At 43.1% G+C, this 12,252-nt stretch overlaps 1 protein-coding gene across 1 annotated transcript in view; it reads left to right on the plus strand.

Moving 5' to 3' along the window:
- Positions 1–12,252, plus strand: part of NR6A1 (nuclear receptor subfamily 6 group A member 1) — a 1,113,214-nt gene that overhangs the window by 1,052,283 nt on the left and 48,679 nt on the right. Inside the window, exon 8 of the mRNA XM_044058823.1 lies at positions 4,927–5,079. Coding sequence (XP_043914758.1) covers positions 4,927–5,079 — 153 coding nt within the window. The remainder of the gene's footprint in view (positions 1–4,926; positions 5,080–12,252) is intronic.

Genomic DNA, 12,252 nt, shown 5'->3' on the forward strand with positions numbered 1-12,252 from the left:
AATCCACAGAACAAAGGGGAACAGATACTGCACTCTTTAGATGTGCACAGACAACTTAGATTCTACTTTGACAGGACTAAACCTCAAAGGAAATCTGAACTGCTGGTGGCATTTGCTGCAGGGGCAGAGGGGAAGGCTATTTCAAAGCAAACCATTTCCAAGTGGATAGGCCACTGCATTCTTTTCTGCTACAAGCACCATGGAAAACCTATCCCACAGGGGATCAGACCCCACTCAACCAGGGCTGCATCTACCTCTACAGCCTTTCTCAGAGGCGACCCTACCAGGGACATCCTAGAAGCTGCTACCTGGAGTTCTGTACATACTTTCACCAAGCATTACCATCTGCCAATTTTCTCTAAATCTAGAGCTGGCTTTGCCACTACAGTTTTGCAGGGCCTTATAGCTGGTCCTAATGCTATCTAAATTTCTCCTCCCATCCTTAGCTTTGGGAATCTACCCAAATGTGATGACTGTAACAGTGAAACACGAAGAATATAGTACAGTTGTGTACACTTCCCATAAATGTAGATGCTCGAGTGTATTCACTGTTGCAGTCCTGGTTACCCTCCCTCCAGCCCCCTTACTTCTTTTGGCTATACCTCTACTCTCCTATACTATGCTCAAAACCTTCTTGGTGTATTTGCTTTTTTGTTGGAGGTATAACCTTGTATATTTATAGATTTAATTGCTTCCCATTAGGGGGGCACCTGACATCTGGGGCAAGAAAAACTGATGTAATGGCATCGGCTGCATGTTTTATACCCCTAACGACCTGGTGTCACGGAAGAAGGGACAGCAACCGTTGCAGGACCCAAGACATTGTTAATCAGGCCAACTGAGGGCTACTGCAAGCAGATAACCCAAATGTGATGACTGCAACAGTGAATACACTCAAACATCTACATTTATGGTTAAAAATTTTTGGAAGGAAATTCTGCTATTTTAATTGAGGTTAACGTCAGGTATAAAAAATGTTGGGTTTCATTGTATTGTTGTCTGATGAAATGGTCTTGGATAACCATGAAAGCGCTTACATTTGTGCAGTAAAAGTTTTAAATCTTTGGAAATACGTGGTTTGTCTTGAAGTAATATCATTGCTTTCTTCTGCGTTACCTTGCTTGTGGGTTTTTGCATTTATGGTAAGTGTACACAACTGTAATTTTCATTCCTACTGCATCACTTGCTTAGGCCCAGACCATGACGTCCCCCGCTGTCGCTTTTGTGCTCTATCAACGCCAGAACTGTACATCATCAGGCCCTTATTGTAGCTAGATATTTTTGCTCTCAGTCCTCGCATTCCGATATGGCTTTGGTAAGCCATCCGACAGCAGATCTTCTGGAAAAACATAAAGATAAAGACAGAGACAGAACATACAGGTCCCAAACTGCCGCCGACGCTTTTGTTAAGCTAGTCGTCAGTTCTCCGGTCCACAGTGAGGCACTTTCGCAGCCCCTGATGCCCGCTTCTTTGGATTCGCAGGCCACTACCGAGACCCTTTCGGAGTCCGGTATGCCGCGAGACTCTTTATAGACTAAGAATCCTGCGGATGTGTCTACCTTGGATGGGTCTGGAGTCTCTGAGCAGGCACCGGCTTCTGAGGAAGTACTTCGCACTACCGATTCTCGATACAGACCGACGGCTTTTGCGTCTACCGAGTTTCTAAGGCCCAGGGTATGAACCACACCCATGTATGTTTTATATGTTTGTGCTCCTATTATACCCTGGCTACTGTTGCTAATGATTTTTTATATATGTTGAGCTTTTATGTTGAGTTTTAAATGTAGATATGTAATTGCGATTCTAGTAAGTGAAATGTTTAGTCATGTGAGCTGATGACAACGTATGATAGGCTGGTATATATAAAATGGAGTATTTTAAACTGTTTTAGTATGCATTGAGAAAGAACTTTATGTTCGAAAGCTTTGCGTGTGGTTATTATTCTAATAAATTGTGCTGCCTTCATGGTTGAGCCTTTGTTTTTTTAATTTATGTGCCATTTGTTTTCCATTGGCTTCATTCAGCCACTTCAGCAAGTCAGTCTGGAACAGGTTCTGACATCCACAGACATGCATGGCTCAGGACCCCGGCCCTGTCAGATCAGGTTAAGGCTGAACTACTGGATGTTCCACTAGACAAGGAATTCATTGTCAGATCTCCAGCTGAACAAGTTTTCAAGAAGCTGTTTAAAAAGGTAAAGCAAGTAAAAACTGTGACAGAATTTTTTCTGTCTGACACCAAGTTGCAGTAAGAATTGCCCTTCAATACCTTGGCCTTTTCCCCTAAGACAAGGCAAGGGAAGCCTCCTCATGGCAAGATACCCAAATAGTCCAGGAGATGGCAAACAGAACAATCACCAAGAACAGGGCGTTCCAAAGATTCCCCTCAGCACAGAGTCCTACTAAGATTGTGTTCTACTAAGATTGTGTTCAACCCCAGTCTCCCATACACATACCCACCCTCCCTTCCAAACCTCTGTCTGGAACAGACTCCTCCTTCCTAACCCAATGGAAAATAATTGTCAAGAACCAGTGCCCCTCAACATCATGGAAAAGGGGTGCTACATACAGTTCACAGAAATCCCACCCTTCTTGGGTATTTTAAAACCACCAAATGAGTATTAAAGCCTCTCACCACCTATCCACGGGCAACTACTTCAGCGAGGCTCCATTCAGCCTGTCCCTACAGGTCAAGAGGGAAAAGGTTTCTACTCAAGAGTATTTCTAATTCCAAGAAGGGAAGGCACCTGGAGGCCCATCTTGGATCTCTCAAATCTAAACAAGTTTCCAACATCCCAAAATTCAAAATGTTTACGTTACAAAAGCTACTGTGGATAATCTTCCAAGATACATTCATGGTCACTATAGACCTAAAAGAAGCTTACTTCCATGTCTCCATAACAAAAAGTCAAAATACCTGCAATTTGTAGCAGTAGGCTTTCAGTTCTAGTTCTCTGCTTTACCATTTGGGCTGTCCACTGCTTCCAGAGTTTTCACAAAATGCTTAGCTTCTCTGACTGCACATTGTGTAACTCTGTGAGTTTATATTTACTTGGATGACTGTCTCATTCAGGGAAAGTCCACAGCAGAGACCCTAGATGCCTTACAGATCTGTATAGTCTGCTTTCAGAAGGTATGTCTTACATTAACTCTTCAAAAGTCACAAACAAGGATCCTCTTTCTGGCAGCTCTCATAAATATGGCCCAGCAAAAAGCCTTCCGTCCCCTGGACAAGATGGCTCTCCTGACTGGCTACCTGACCAGTCTGCTTTCAAGACAATACATCTGAGTGAGGGGGATCCTGAGTATTCTAGGATACACAGCATCCTACAGTCCCATGATCCCACTTGCAAAGTCACCACAAGGGAAAATTCAGTGATTCTTAAACAAAAAAATAAATAAATAAAGGCTTCGGAATAGCATTTTCAGCCCCTGGAAAACCTTTACCACCTCTCATTACATGCCTGAAAAAGGAGCTCCTATGGTGGAAGAATACCATAGTTGAAGAATGCAGGGACACAATTTCTCTTTAGCAGAAGCAGATAAGACCATCACCACAGGCAGTTCAGACGTAGCTTGGGGGAACCCTCTTAGGTTCTCTGAAATTGCAGGGCATCTGGACACCTCAAAAGAGAAAACAACATATAAAACAAAAGGAGCTGTTAAAAGTCTACTTGGCTGTAAAGGCTTTTCAGCAGAATTTAAGGCCAGGGAACCTGCGGATCTGTGCAGACACCACAGTAATGTGGTACTTAAGCAAGGAGGAACACTATTCTACTTTTTGTGCAGTTTTTTGAGGAAGATTTGGATGTTGGCTCAAGAAATGGGGCTAACCATCATAGCTTCTTATATTCTGAGTCAGAACAATACCCTGACAGAATCTCTAAGCAGGGATCTTTTAGACCCCATTGAATGGACGCTGAAGAGAGAGGTCTTCCTGGACCTAACTCTACAGTAGAGGTCCCCTGAGCAGACCTGTTTGTCTCTCACCAGAGCAAACAACTAAAGAAGTTTTACTCCAGATGTGAACAGTCAGGGACTTAGAAAATAGATGCCTTCTCTTTCACATGGACAAGACTGGTTCCTTTATGCATTCTGTCCCCTGCCTGTGATCCCCAGGGTACTGCTAAATGTCAGTACAGACAGACCCAGCATGATCCTAATGGCCCCCTACTGGCTGAGGCAACACTTTCTCCCTTTTCTTGACCTTCAGCAAGGGGAGATTCCCCACCCTACCACAGGAAGTAGATCGTCAAGCCGAGGGATCTGTTTTCCATCCTCACCTAGCCGTACTCAGCCTAGAGGATTTGGTTTTGACACTCTGGAATGCTTTCTGTATCCCAAGGACAAACTTTCATTTTAATGGAAACAAGGAAACCCAATACCAGAAAATCATAACTGGCAAAATGGAAGATGTTTTCCATCTGGTTTTGCATCAAGAAAGAACACCAACCCTTCTCAGGGTCAAATCAGACTTGCAGTACGTGTCAGGCTTGTTTAGACAAGGACTTTCCTACGCTTGCATTAAAGTACATGAATCTGCCATATTAGGTTACCTCTAGATGCTCTAGCTGAGAATCGAACGCGCCAACGTCTTGCTATGAAGCGACAACGTTACTGCAGCACCACTACTAATAAATGTTTTTATGCTTTAAAAAACAAACAAGGGAACTAAATTTGAAAAAATAACAAATGCTTCTCATTTTCCTTTTAAAAAAGAATAATAGTCATGTTTATACAATCTACAAGAGGTCTTGTTTCCTTTTGGGGTTCTAGGGCATATAATTTTTTTCCTGATATTTCAGTCTTGAATGAATCTTCAGTGAATGCTAGGAATTAAGACCATTAATTCTGAATTAAATCTGAAATTTTTTAAGAACTTTATCCATGCCATCTTGCCTAGGAGCTTATTTTCTTTCAATGCAGATATTCGAGGAGTAACAAATGTCTCTCAGCTGGAACAGTTGAACAAGCGATACTGGTATGTTTGCCAGGATTACACTGAATTTAAGTACCAGCACCAGCCCAATCGGTTCCCTGAGCTGATGATGTGCTTGCCAGAAATACGCTACATTGCAGGTAACATCTGTGTTTCGTGTTTACAAACTAAGAATGATGAAGTTCAATTAGTTTTCCATTTCATTTTTTATTCAGTCTTGACATGAATTGTGAAACCTGAAAAACATTTTTGCTAGAAAAAATTAATATTTACAACTGTGAATGCAAGCATTTTGAATGCTAGCATACAAATAAATTCCACTATTAAGAATGAAATCTGTTCAGTACAATGATCTCATTTGTTTTGTTTTAAGTATTTTTCTATTCTTATGTTAGTTTTTCCTTTTACATTCTTATATATTGTATTCTTATTGACCGTTTTTTCACTTCATTTTAAGACTTGTATCATTCATAGTTGCGGGATTGATATCACTTGCACTTACTGTGTGGTAAATTGCATTAATTTTGCAATGTGTCTTATTTTATTGTGGTGTAGTTAAGATTTAAAGAAAAAACATTAAATAAACCAAATGTGTAATCCATCATTGAAACCGTGATCTATATCCATTGTTAAAGGACAGCTGTATTATAAGGTGACATTTTCTTTCCCTGGAGTGTATTTCCCCCCATATAGAATGAGCCTCCTGTTATAAAATATTAAAAAAAAAAAAAAATGACATTGTTTCTTCCCATGTGTGCCATTACTATCCTAGTTAGGTCTTTCTTTGCACAGTATAGTGCATATGGAACTGCATTAAATCTCATAATACTTTCTTTAGGAATTTGTCTACCTTTCCGTTGTATCATTTTGCCTACCACATCTGAAACTTTTCTGCCAAGGAAAACACTCACTGCAAAATACCTGCATCTCTTCTTTATTTCATATTCTGCTTTAGGTGTAATGGCTGGCCAGCCTCCAAAGCTTCAGAGCAACTTCCACATAGCCAAGTTGTGAAGCAGCTCGAGCTGAGCTATTTGAAGACAAGTCTGGGTAGGAAGCCCTACAGAGCTCTCCTGCCAACAGAGAAAGGGAGATTGAATTCTGAAAGTATTATGTTAGGAACAACAAACCATAAATGTCCACATCCTGGCATAAAACCACACCAAAAACACAAGGGGGATGGAGTGGCTACTGCAGTAGTGATCATTCGAACATCTACCATTGTGGTAAGTTCAACTTGCACAACTGTACCATGTTGATCATATCCATCACTGCTGCAGTAGCCTTAGCTGTATGGGTACATTACCACAGCGAACTACGTCTGGGAGGTAGAAGGAGAAGAGTTCAGGAACCCCAGCAGAATGGTCCTAGCAAAGCTTGATCTAGACATGAGAAGGACTCAAGCTTATAGTGCTTTGAACAAGTAGCAAATTCTAGAATATTTCTAAAATCCAACTCTTTCCAAAAAGCCATAGATGAAGCCAGAGGCTGGTAAAGGGGGCTTTGACTCTGCCCCGGAATAGATTTGTTATGGTGAGTATAACAAAAGGTAATAGCCTTAGACATACATTTGAAAGTAGTCTGTTTTGGCACAGGTTGGCCCTTCTTCTTACCTTCAGAAAAAATAAACAAATGATGTCTTTCCATTTCACTGTGGCAGTATTCATAACATGAGAAGTTCTCTGCCAAGGGCAGCCCAACATCTGGCCAGTATACCAAAGCCTTTAGGTCATTATCGATACACCGTACATTACATGTATGCTCCCCGTGCAAGGCATAGAGCATAAAGGTGTCATCCAGATGATTCATCCTCAGAACTTATTTACCACCAGTGTGAACACCATCTTTAATCATCAGTCTGATCGCCCAAGTCGTTGCTGGTTACCTTCCATTCAGATAAATGCTGAGTTGCAGTTTTTTGACTTATCCATTTTTGCTTTTAGCATTTGTAGTGTTGTGGGGTTTCATGTAATCCAGAAATGGGAAATGCCAGTGTGGGAGACAGATTCCCCATAAAGACCATCATGAGCATTGCTTGTTTTATTTAGGAGCCTCTCACGACCATACATCCTGTACTATTTGTCAGGTTTTGTTCCAAAGACCTTATGTAGGAGTCTTTCCTCTCTCACCATTTATTTTCTAACCAGCATCTAAAGCTTTTAGTGAAAGATGCTGTAGAGGGTAATTCCCACCTGAGAGTCAGACGACTTCAAAAAAAGAAGGCCAGAAATGTCAGGTCAGATTCTTTGGCTGTGCTTCCTCCACCAGACATCTTTCTTGAGGCTGGTGAAAGCTCAGAAGATCGTCCAGTTTTTGGGCTGGATTCTTCTGTTATGACCGGTTCGGAGGCTGGCATGGATCCAGCTTGTGGCACATCTTAAGAGGGCTTGCAGATGTCTTTCTGATGCTAAGGGGGAACTGTGGCTGATTATCACTGAAGGGCCTAGGGGGAGTTACTCAGATATTTGTTAGGGATGAAGTCCCGACTACTACTATTGAGTGTAGGGTGGCTTCTGAGCCTTCTACCTTTCATAAGGCAGACATCCTTGTAAAAAAGTAGCAGAAGACAAAACATATTTCTTCTGCTCCCAAGGACCCTTAAAGTGAATGGCAGAAAGTTACACAGTTTGATGTTCATCGTGTTTCACTGTTGCAGTCATCACTGTAGGGTTCTTCCTGCCGGCAGGCAGTCCTCGGTCGGCCAGAATCCCAAAGTCTGGGTCCAGCGTCGGCTGTTCAGTCATGCTCCCTGACTTCAGAGTGCTAGGAGTACAAAGCTGCCAGCCGATGCCATGTTCTCCAGTCTTTCTTGCCGTGCGGTGAAAGCAGTTCGCAAGTGCCGGTCGGCTGACTCCTGACATTTTTTCGTGCTTCAGTCCGAAGACTTGCTTCTTCTTCTCAAAGCTAAGTACCCCGTTAGAAACTTTTCTTGCTCCAGTCCGATGTCAGAAAAAGTTAATAATTGCATTTCTTGTGGGAAGCAAATACCTCATAAGGATTTCCATTCTTACTGCATTCCTTGTTTAGGCCCTGACGACGACGTAGCTAGTTGTCGGTTTTGTGCTAGATTTAACCAACGTACGATTAAGCGGAGGTATAATTTTGCTTTTCACTACTTTGGCAGGCGATTTAATTATAAAATGTCATCAGACATGCTTCCGACTACCGGAGTTCACAAACGACGCAAGGATAAGGACAGGCCTCCGAGGTCCAAATCAGACGACGTTTTACAAGCACAGCCAGTTACAGATTCGGCCATAGTCAGTGAGGCGCTTTCGCCGAAACGGACTCCTATGAGGAGCCAACTAGGCCTTTGAGTACTCCAGCTGCAGGACCTTCGGACAATGCTCCCTCGGATGGGTCCGGAGCCGCTGTGCAGGTACCGGCTTCCGAGGGGGTTTTCAGGCCTACACAGCTTCTGATAAAGGCAAAGTCAAAGACAAAGGCAAAGACTCCTTCTAAATCTAAGACACCAGTCCAGGCCTCTTCTGATCTGGGACCCAAATCTCAGAAACAGCTACTTAAAATGGCGGAGGACTTACTAACCATGATTAGGGGTTCACATCCCCCTCCAGACAAAAGGCCAAGGCAAGAATTGGATTATGAATCTTCTGATCAGGCATCTATTTCTTCAGTGTCTTCCTCTGAGCAGGAATATACTTTCCCTCCTTATGAGGATTCTGATGCTGAGGAATCCATTCCATCAGCTTCTCTCCCTGAGGATTTTTCTTTTGGGGAAACTTTACATGACATGAGGGAACATTTTCACTGGGAAGGACAAGAGTACTCTGAATCTAAGAGAAGACTTAGGGATTTCCTTCTTCCCCAACATAGACCCCTGGCTATTCCCCCTATTTTGGATATTGTGGATGATGCCTTTTCTGAGGATAATTTAACTCCTGACTCCTTTCCTCCTGCCCCTACTAAGCCCGACAGATATTACAGGGTCCCTGACTCACACCAGTTCCTTTTCAAAAATCCTACTGCTGATCCAGAAACCATTTCTCAGGGTCCTAAGGGGGTTAAGGCCGCCTCTGCTAAAAACCCTATTCTGACAGATAAGGATTCTAGAGCTTTGGAGAGATGGGGCAAAAAAGTGTACACTTCTGCTACTTTATCTATTAGGGCTTTAAATTGTCAATTTCATATGCTAAAATATCGGCAATTTCTACTGTCTGTTACGAAACAAAAGCTAGGTGCCATTTCTGCATGTGCAGATAATAAGGAATTACACAATTTGATACATGCAACTGAACAAGTGGGGAAGCATGGTTTACACTGTGGTTTTGATGCCTTGGAGGTTTCATGCAGGGCGGCTGCCTCTGGCACAGTCATTAGAAGTCATGCTTGGTTAAAGGAGCAAAACTTACCTGATCAAGTGAAAGCAAAGTTACTGGATGCTCCTGTTCAGCATAATGTTTTGTTTGGGTCTAAGGCTGAAGATGTGATAAAGAAAGTGGAGGATAAGGCAAAATCCATGCAAACAGTTAAGGATTTTTTACAAGTTCAGCCCCCAAGATTTAGCAGAAATTGGCCAACTAAAAATTGGTCCTTTCCCAGCTCGGACAGGCCTCAGAGGGGAAGATATAGGTACCCCAGAGGGAGGGCCCAAGCACAGACCTCTTATAGACCTAGACAGTGGAGTGCTTTCACCCCCAGGGGTGGAGAGGACAGACCTCAATCTTATAGGAAACAGGCTCAATGACTCCCCCTGCATGGCCCCAGGAACATCTCTCGTGGAAGCCCCTCTAGGAGGAAAACTCTCTCTTTTTCAACAAAATTGGACTTGCATAACCCAAGACAATTGTGTTCTGGATGTGGTTTCAAGAGGTTACAAATTCCACTTTCATACCTTGCCAAGACCAAACGGATGGCCAGACCTACCAAAACACCATTGGGCAGAGGCATTAAACCAGGTGGGATCCCTCATGGCTATGAGGGCCATAGAACTGGTTCCACAATCAGAGACGGGGCAAGGCTTTTACTCAAGGCTCTTCCTAGTTCCCAGAAAGCAAAATTCATGGAGACCCATCCTGGACCTCTCAGTCCTAAACACCTTCTTGGAGATACCAAAGTTCAAGATGCTTACTCTGCAGCAACTCCTGCCAATGTTGAGCAAAAATGCATGGATGGTGACATTGGATTTAAAGAAGGCTTACCTACATATCCCTATCAGAGTGCAGAAAATACCTCAGGTTCAAGGCCGGCTCGAAACATTACCAATTCTCTGCGCTGCCCTTTGGCTTGTCTACTGCGCCCAGGGTCTTTACCAAGTGCCTGGCACCAGTAGCAGCTTATTGCAGACTCAAGGGAATTCAAATTTACCCTTATCTGGACGATTGCCTTATTCAAGCGGACAGCAAGGATGTCTTACGCCAGCACCTGGAATTTGTTCAAAATCTACTCAAGTAGCTGGGATTCACTGTGAACATGAAAAAGTCAAATTTGACACCTACACAACGGATAACTTTTCTGGGTGCTCTTCTAAACACAACAACCCAGATGGCATTCCTGACATCTGAAAAACAACTGCAGCTGGCTTCAACTTTCAAAACCTTGGCGTCAATAACTCAGCTAACTGCAAAGAAATTCCTGCAGGCTTTGGGTTACATGGCCTCCTGCATCCTTCTCATACCAAATGCAAGACTACATATGAGAAAAATACAATGGTACCTAAAAAGTGTATGGTCCCAGCATTGCCACATTCGACACACAGATTGCTGTCTTGCCCTGTCTACAAAAGGAATTCCATTGGTGGACCATGGCATGTCTTCACAACAAAGGGAAAACCTTCAGTCTGCCTCCAGCCAGCCAAGTACGGACGCCTCAGATTATGCATGGGGAGCCCACTTGCAGGGAAACAGTCTGCAAGGTTTTTGGACAGAGGATCAGAAGCACCTACATATCAATTTAAAAGAGATTTTAGCTGTACAGAATGCCCTCTTGGCTTTCAGGGATCTTCTACAACCAGGACAACTACTGATACAGACAGACAACACCACAGTTATGTGGTACATAAACAAGCATGGGGGTTCACACTCCTACCCCCTTTGCAGACTAGCCATGACTCTATGGAACACAGCTCTAGCTTACAAAGTGGATCTACAAGCTCAGTTCCTGCCAGGAAAACAAAATATTCTGGCAGACAGCCTGAGCAGGAATCTGTCAGACCCACACGAGTGGATGCTAGACACCCAAATATTCAAGATGATTACAGAAGCCTGGGGCTGCCCAGACATAGATCTATTTGCATTCCCCCTCAACCACCAGTTACAGATTTTTTGCACAAGGACATTTCACAAGCTAGCATGGAAAGTGGATGCACTATCATTCGGTTGGAGAAACCTCTCGGGGTATGCCTTTCCCCCACTACCTCTTCTTCCACGGGTGTTACTAAAGATCAAGCAGGACAAGCCCAAGATGGTGATTTTACTGGCCACAAATTGGACTCGTCAGTTTTGGTACTCAACACTGATGAATCTATCCCAGGAGCCTCCTTGGATTTTACCTCAGATTCCAAATCTTTTGTCCCAACACCAGGGCCAGGTTCTGCACTCTCAATTCAAAACTCTCAGCCTGGCAGCCTGGCAAATTCTGGATCTATGATTAATCCTTTCCTTCCCAAACAGGTCATGGATGTCATCTTAGAAGCCAGACGGCCTAGCACTAGAAAATCTTATGGAGGTAAATGGAAGACATTTTGCACCTGGATGCATACTCAGGATTCGGATCCTCTCATCCCTAATTATCCCACTGATTTTACTTTACCTGACAGACATGCTACATAAGGGTTTATCCTTCTCCTCCATAAAAATACATGCCTCAGCTATCTCTGCACATTACAATGCAGATCCTCCAATCTTTTCGCATCCACTTCTAAAACAATATCTCAGAGGAGCAAAGAATTTAAGGCCTCCTAGGACACCACCTATACCTGCCTGGGACCTCAACTATGTTCTGGAAAAACTCACTCTGCCTCCTTTTGAGCCTGCTGCCACATCTGATATTAAGTATTTATCATGGAAGACAGCTATCCTACTGGCTTTGACTTCAGCCAGGAAAGTCTCGGAGTTACAAGCACTCATGGCTGTGGAACCTTATATTATTTTTCACCAAGATAGTGTGTCTTTAAGGACTAATCCTACTTTCGTGCCTAAAGTGGTTTCCAAAGTGGCTTTAAATCAAACTATTCACCTGCCAACTTTTTTCAATAATCCACAAAATAAGGGGGAAAGGATCTTGCATTCCTTGGATGTACACAGACAACTTTGTTTTTACCTGGACAGAACCAAGGATTTCAGGAAAACAGAGCA

This window comes from Protopterus annectens, chromosome 16.part0, assembly GCF_019279795.1.
Source record: "Protopterus annectens isolate FY-2018-M chromosome 16.part0, PAN1.0, whole genome shotgun sequence".
Classification (NCBI taxonomy): Eukaryota; Metazoa; Chordata; order Ceratodontiformes; family Protopteridae; genus Protopterus; species Protopterus annectens.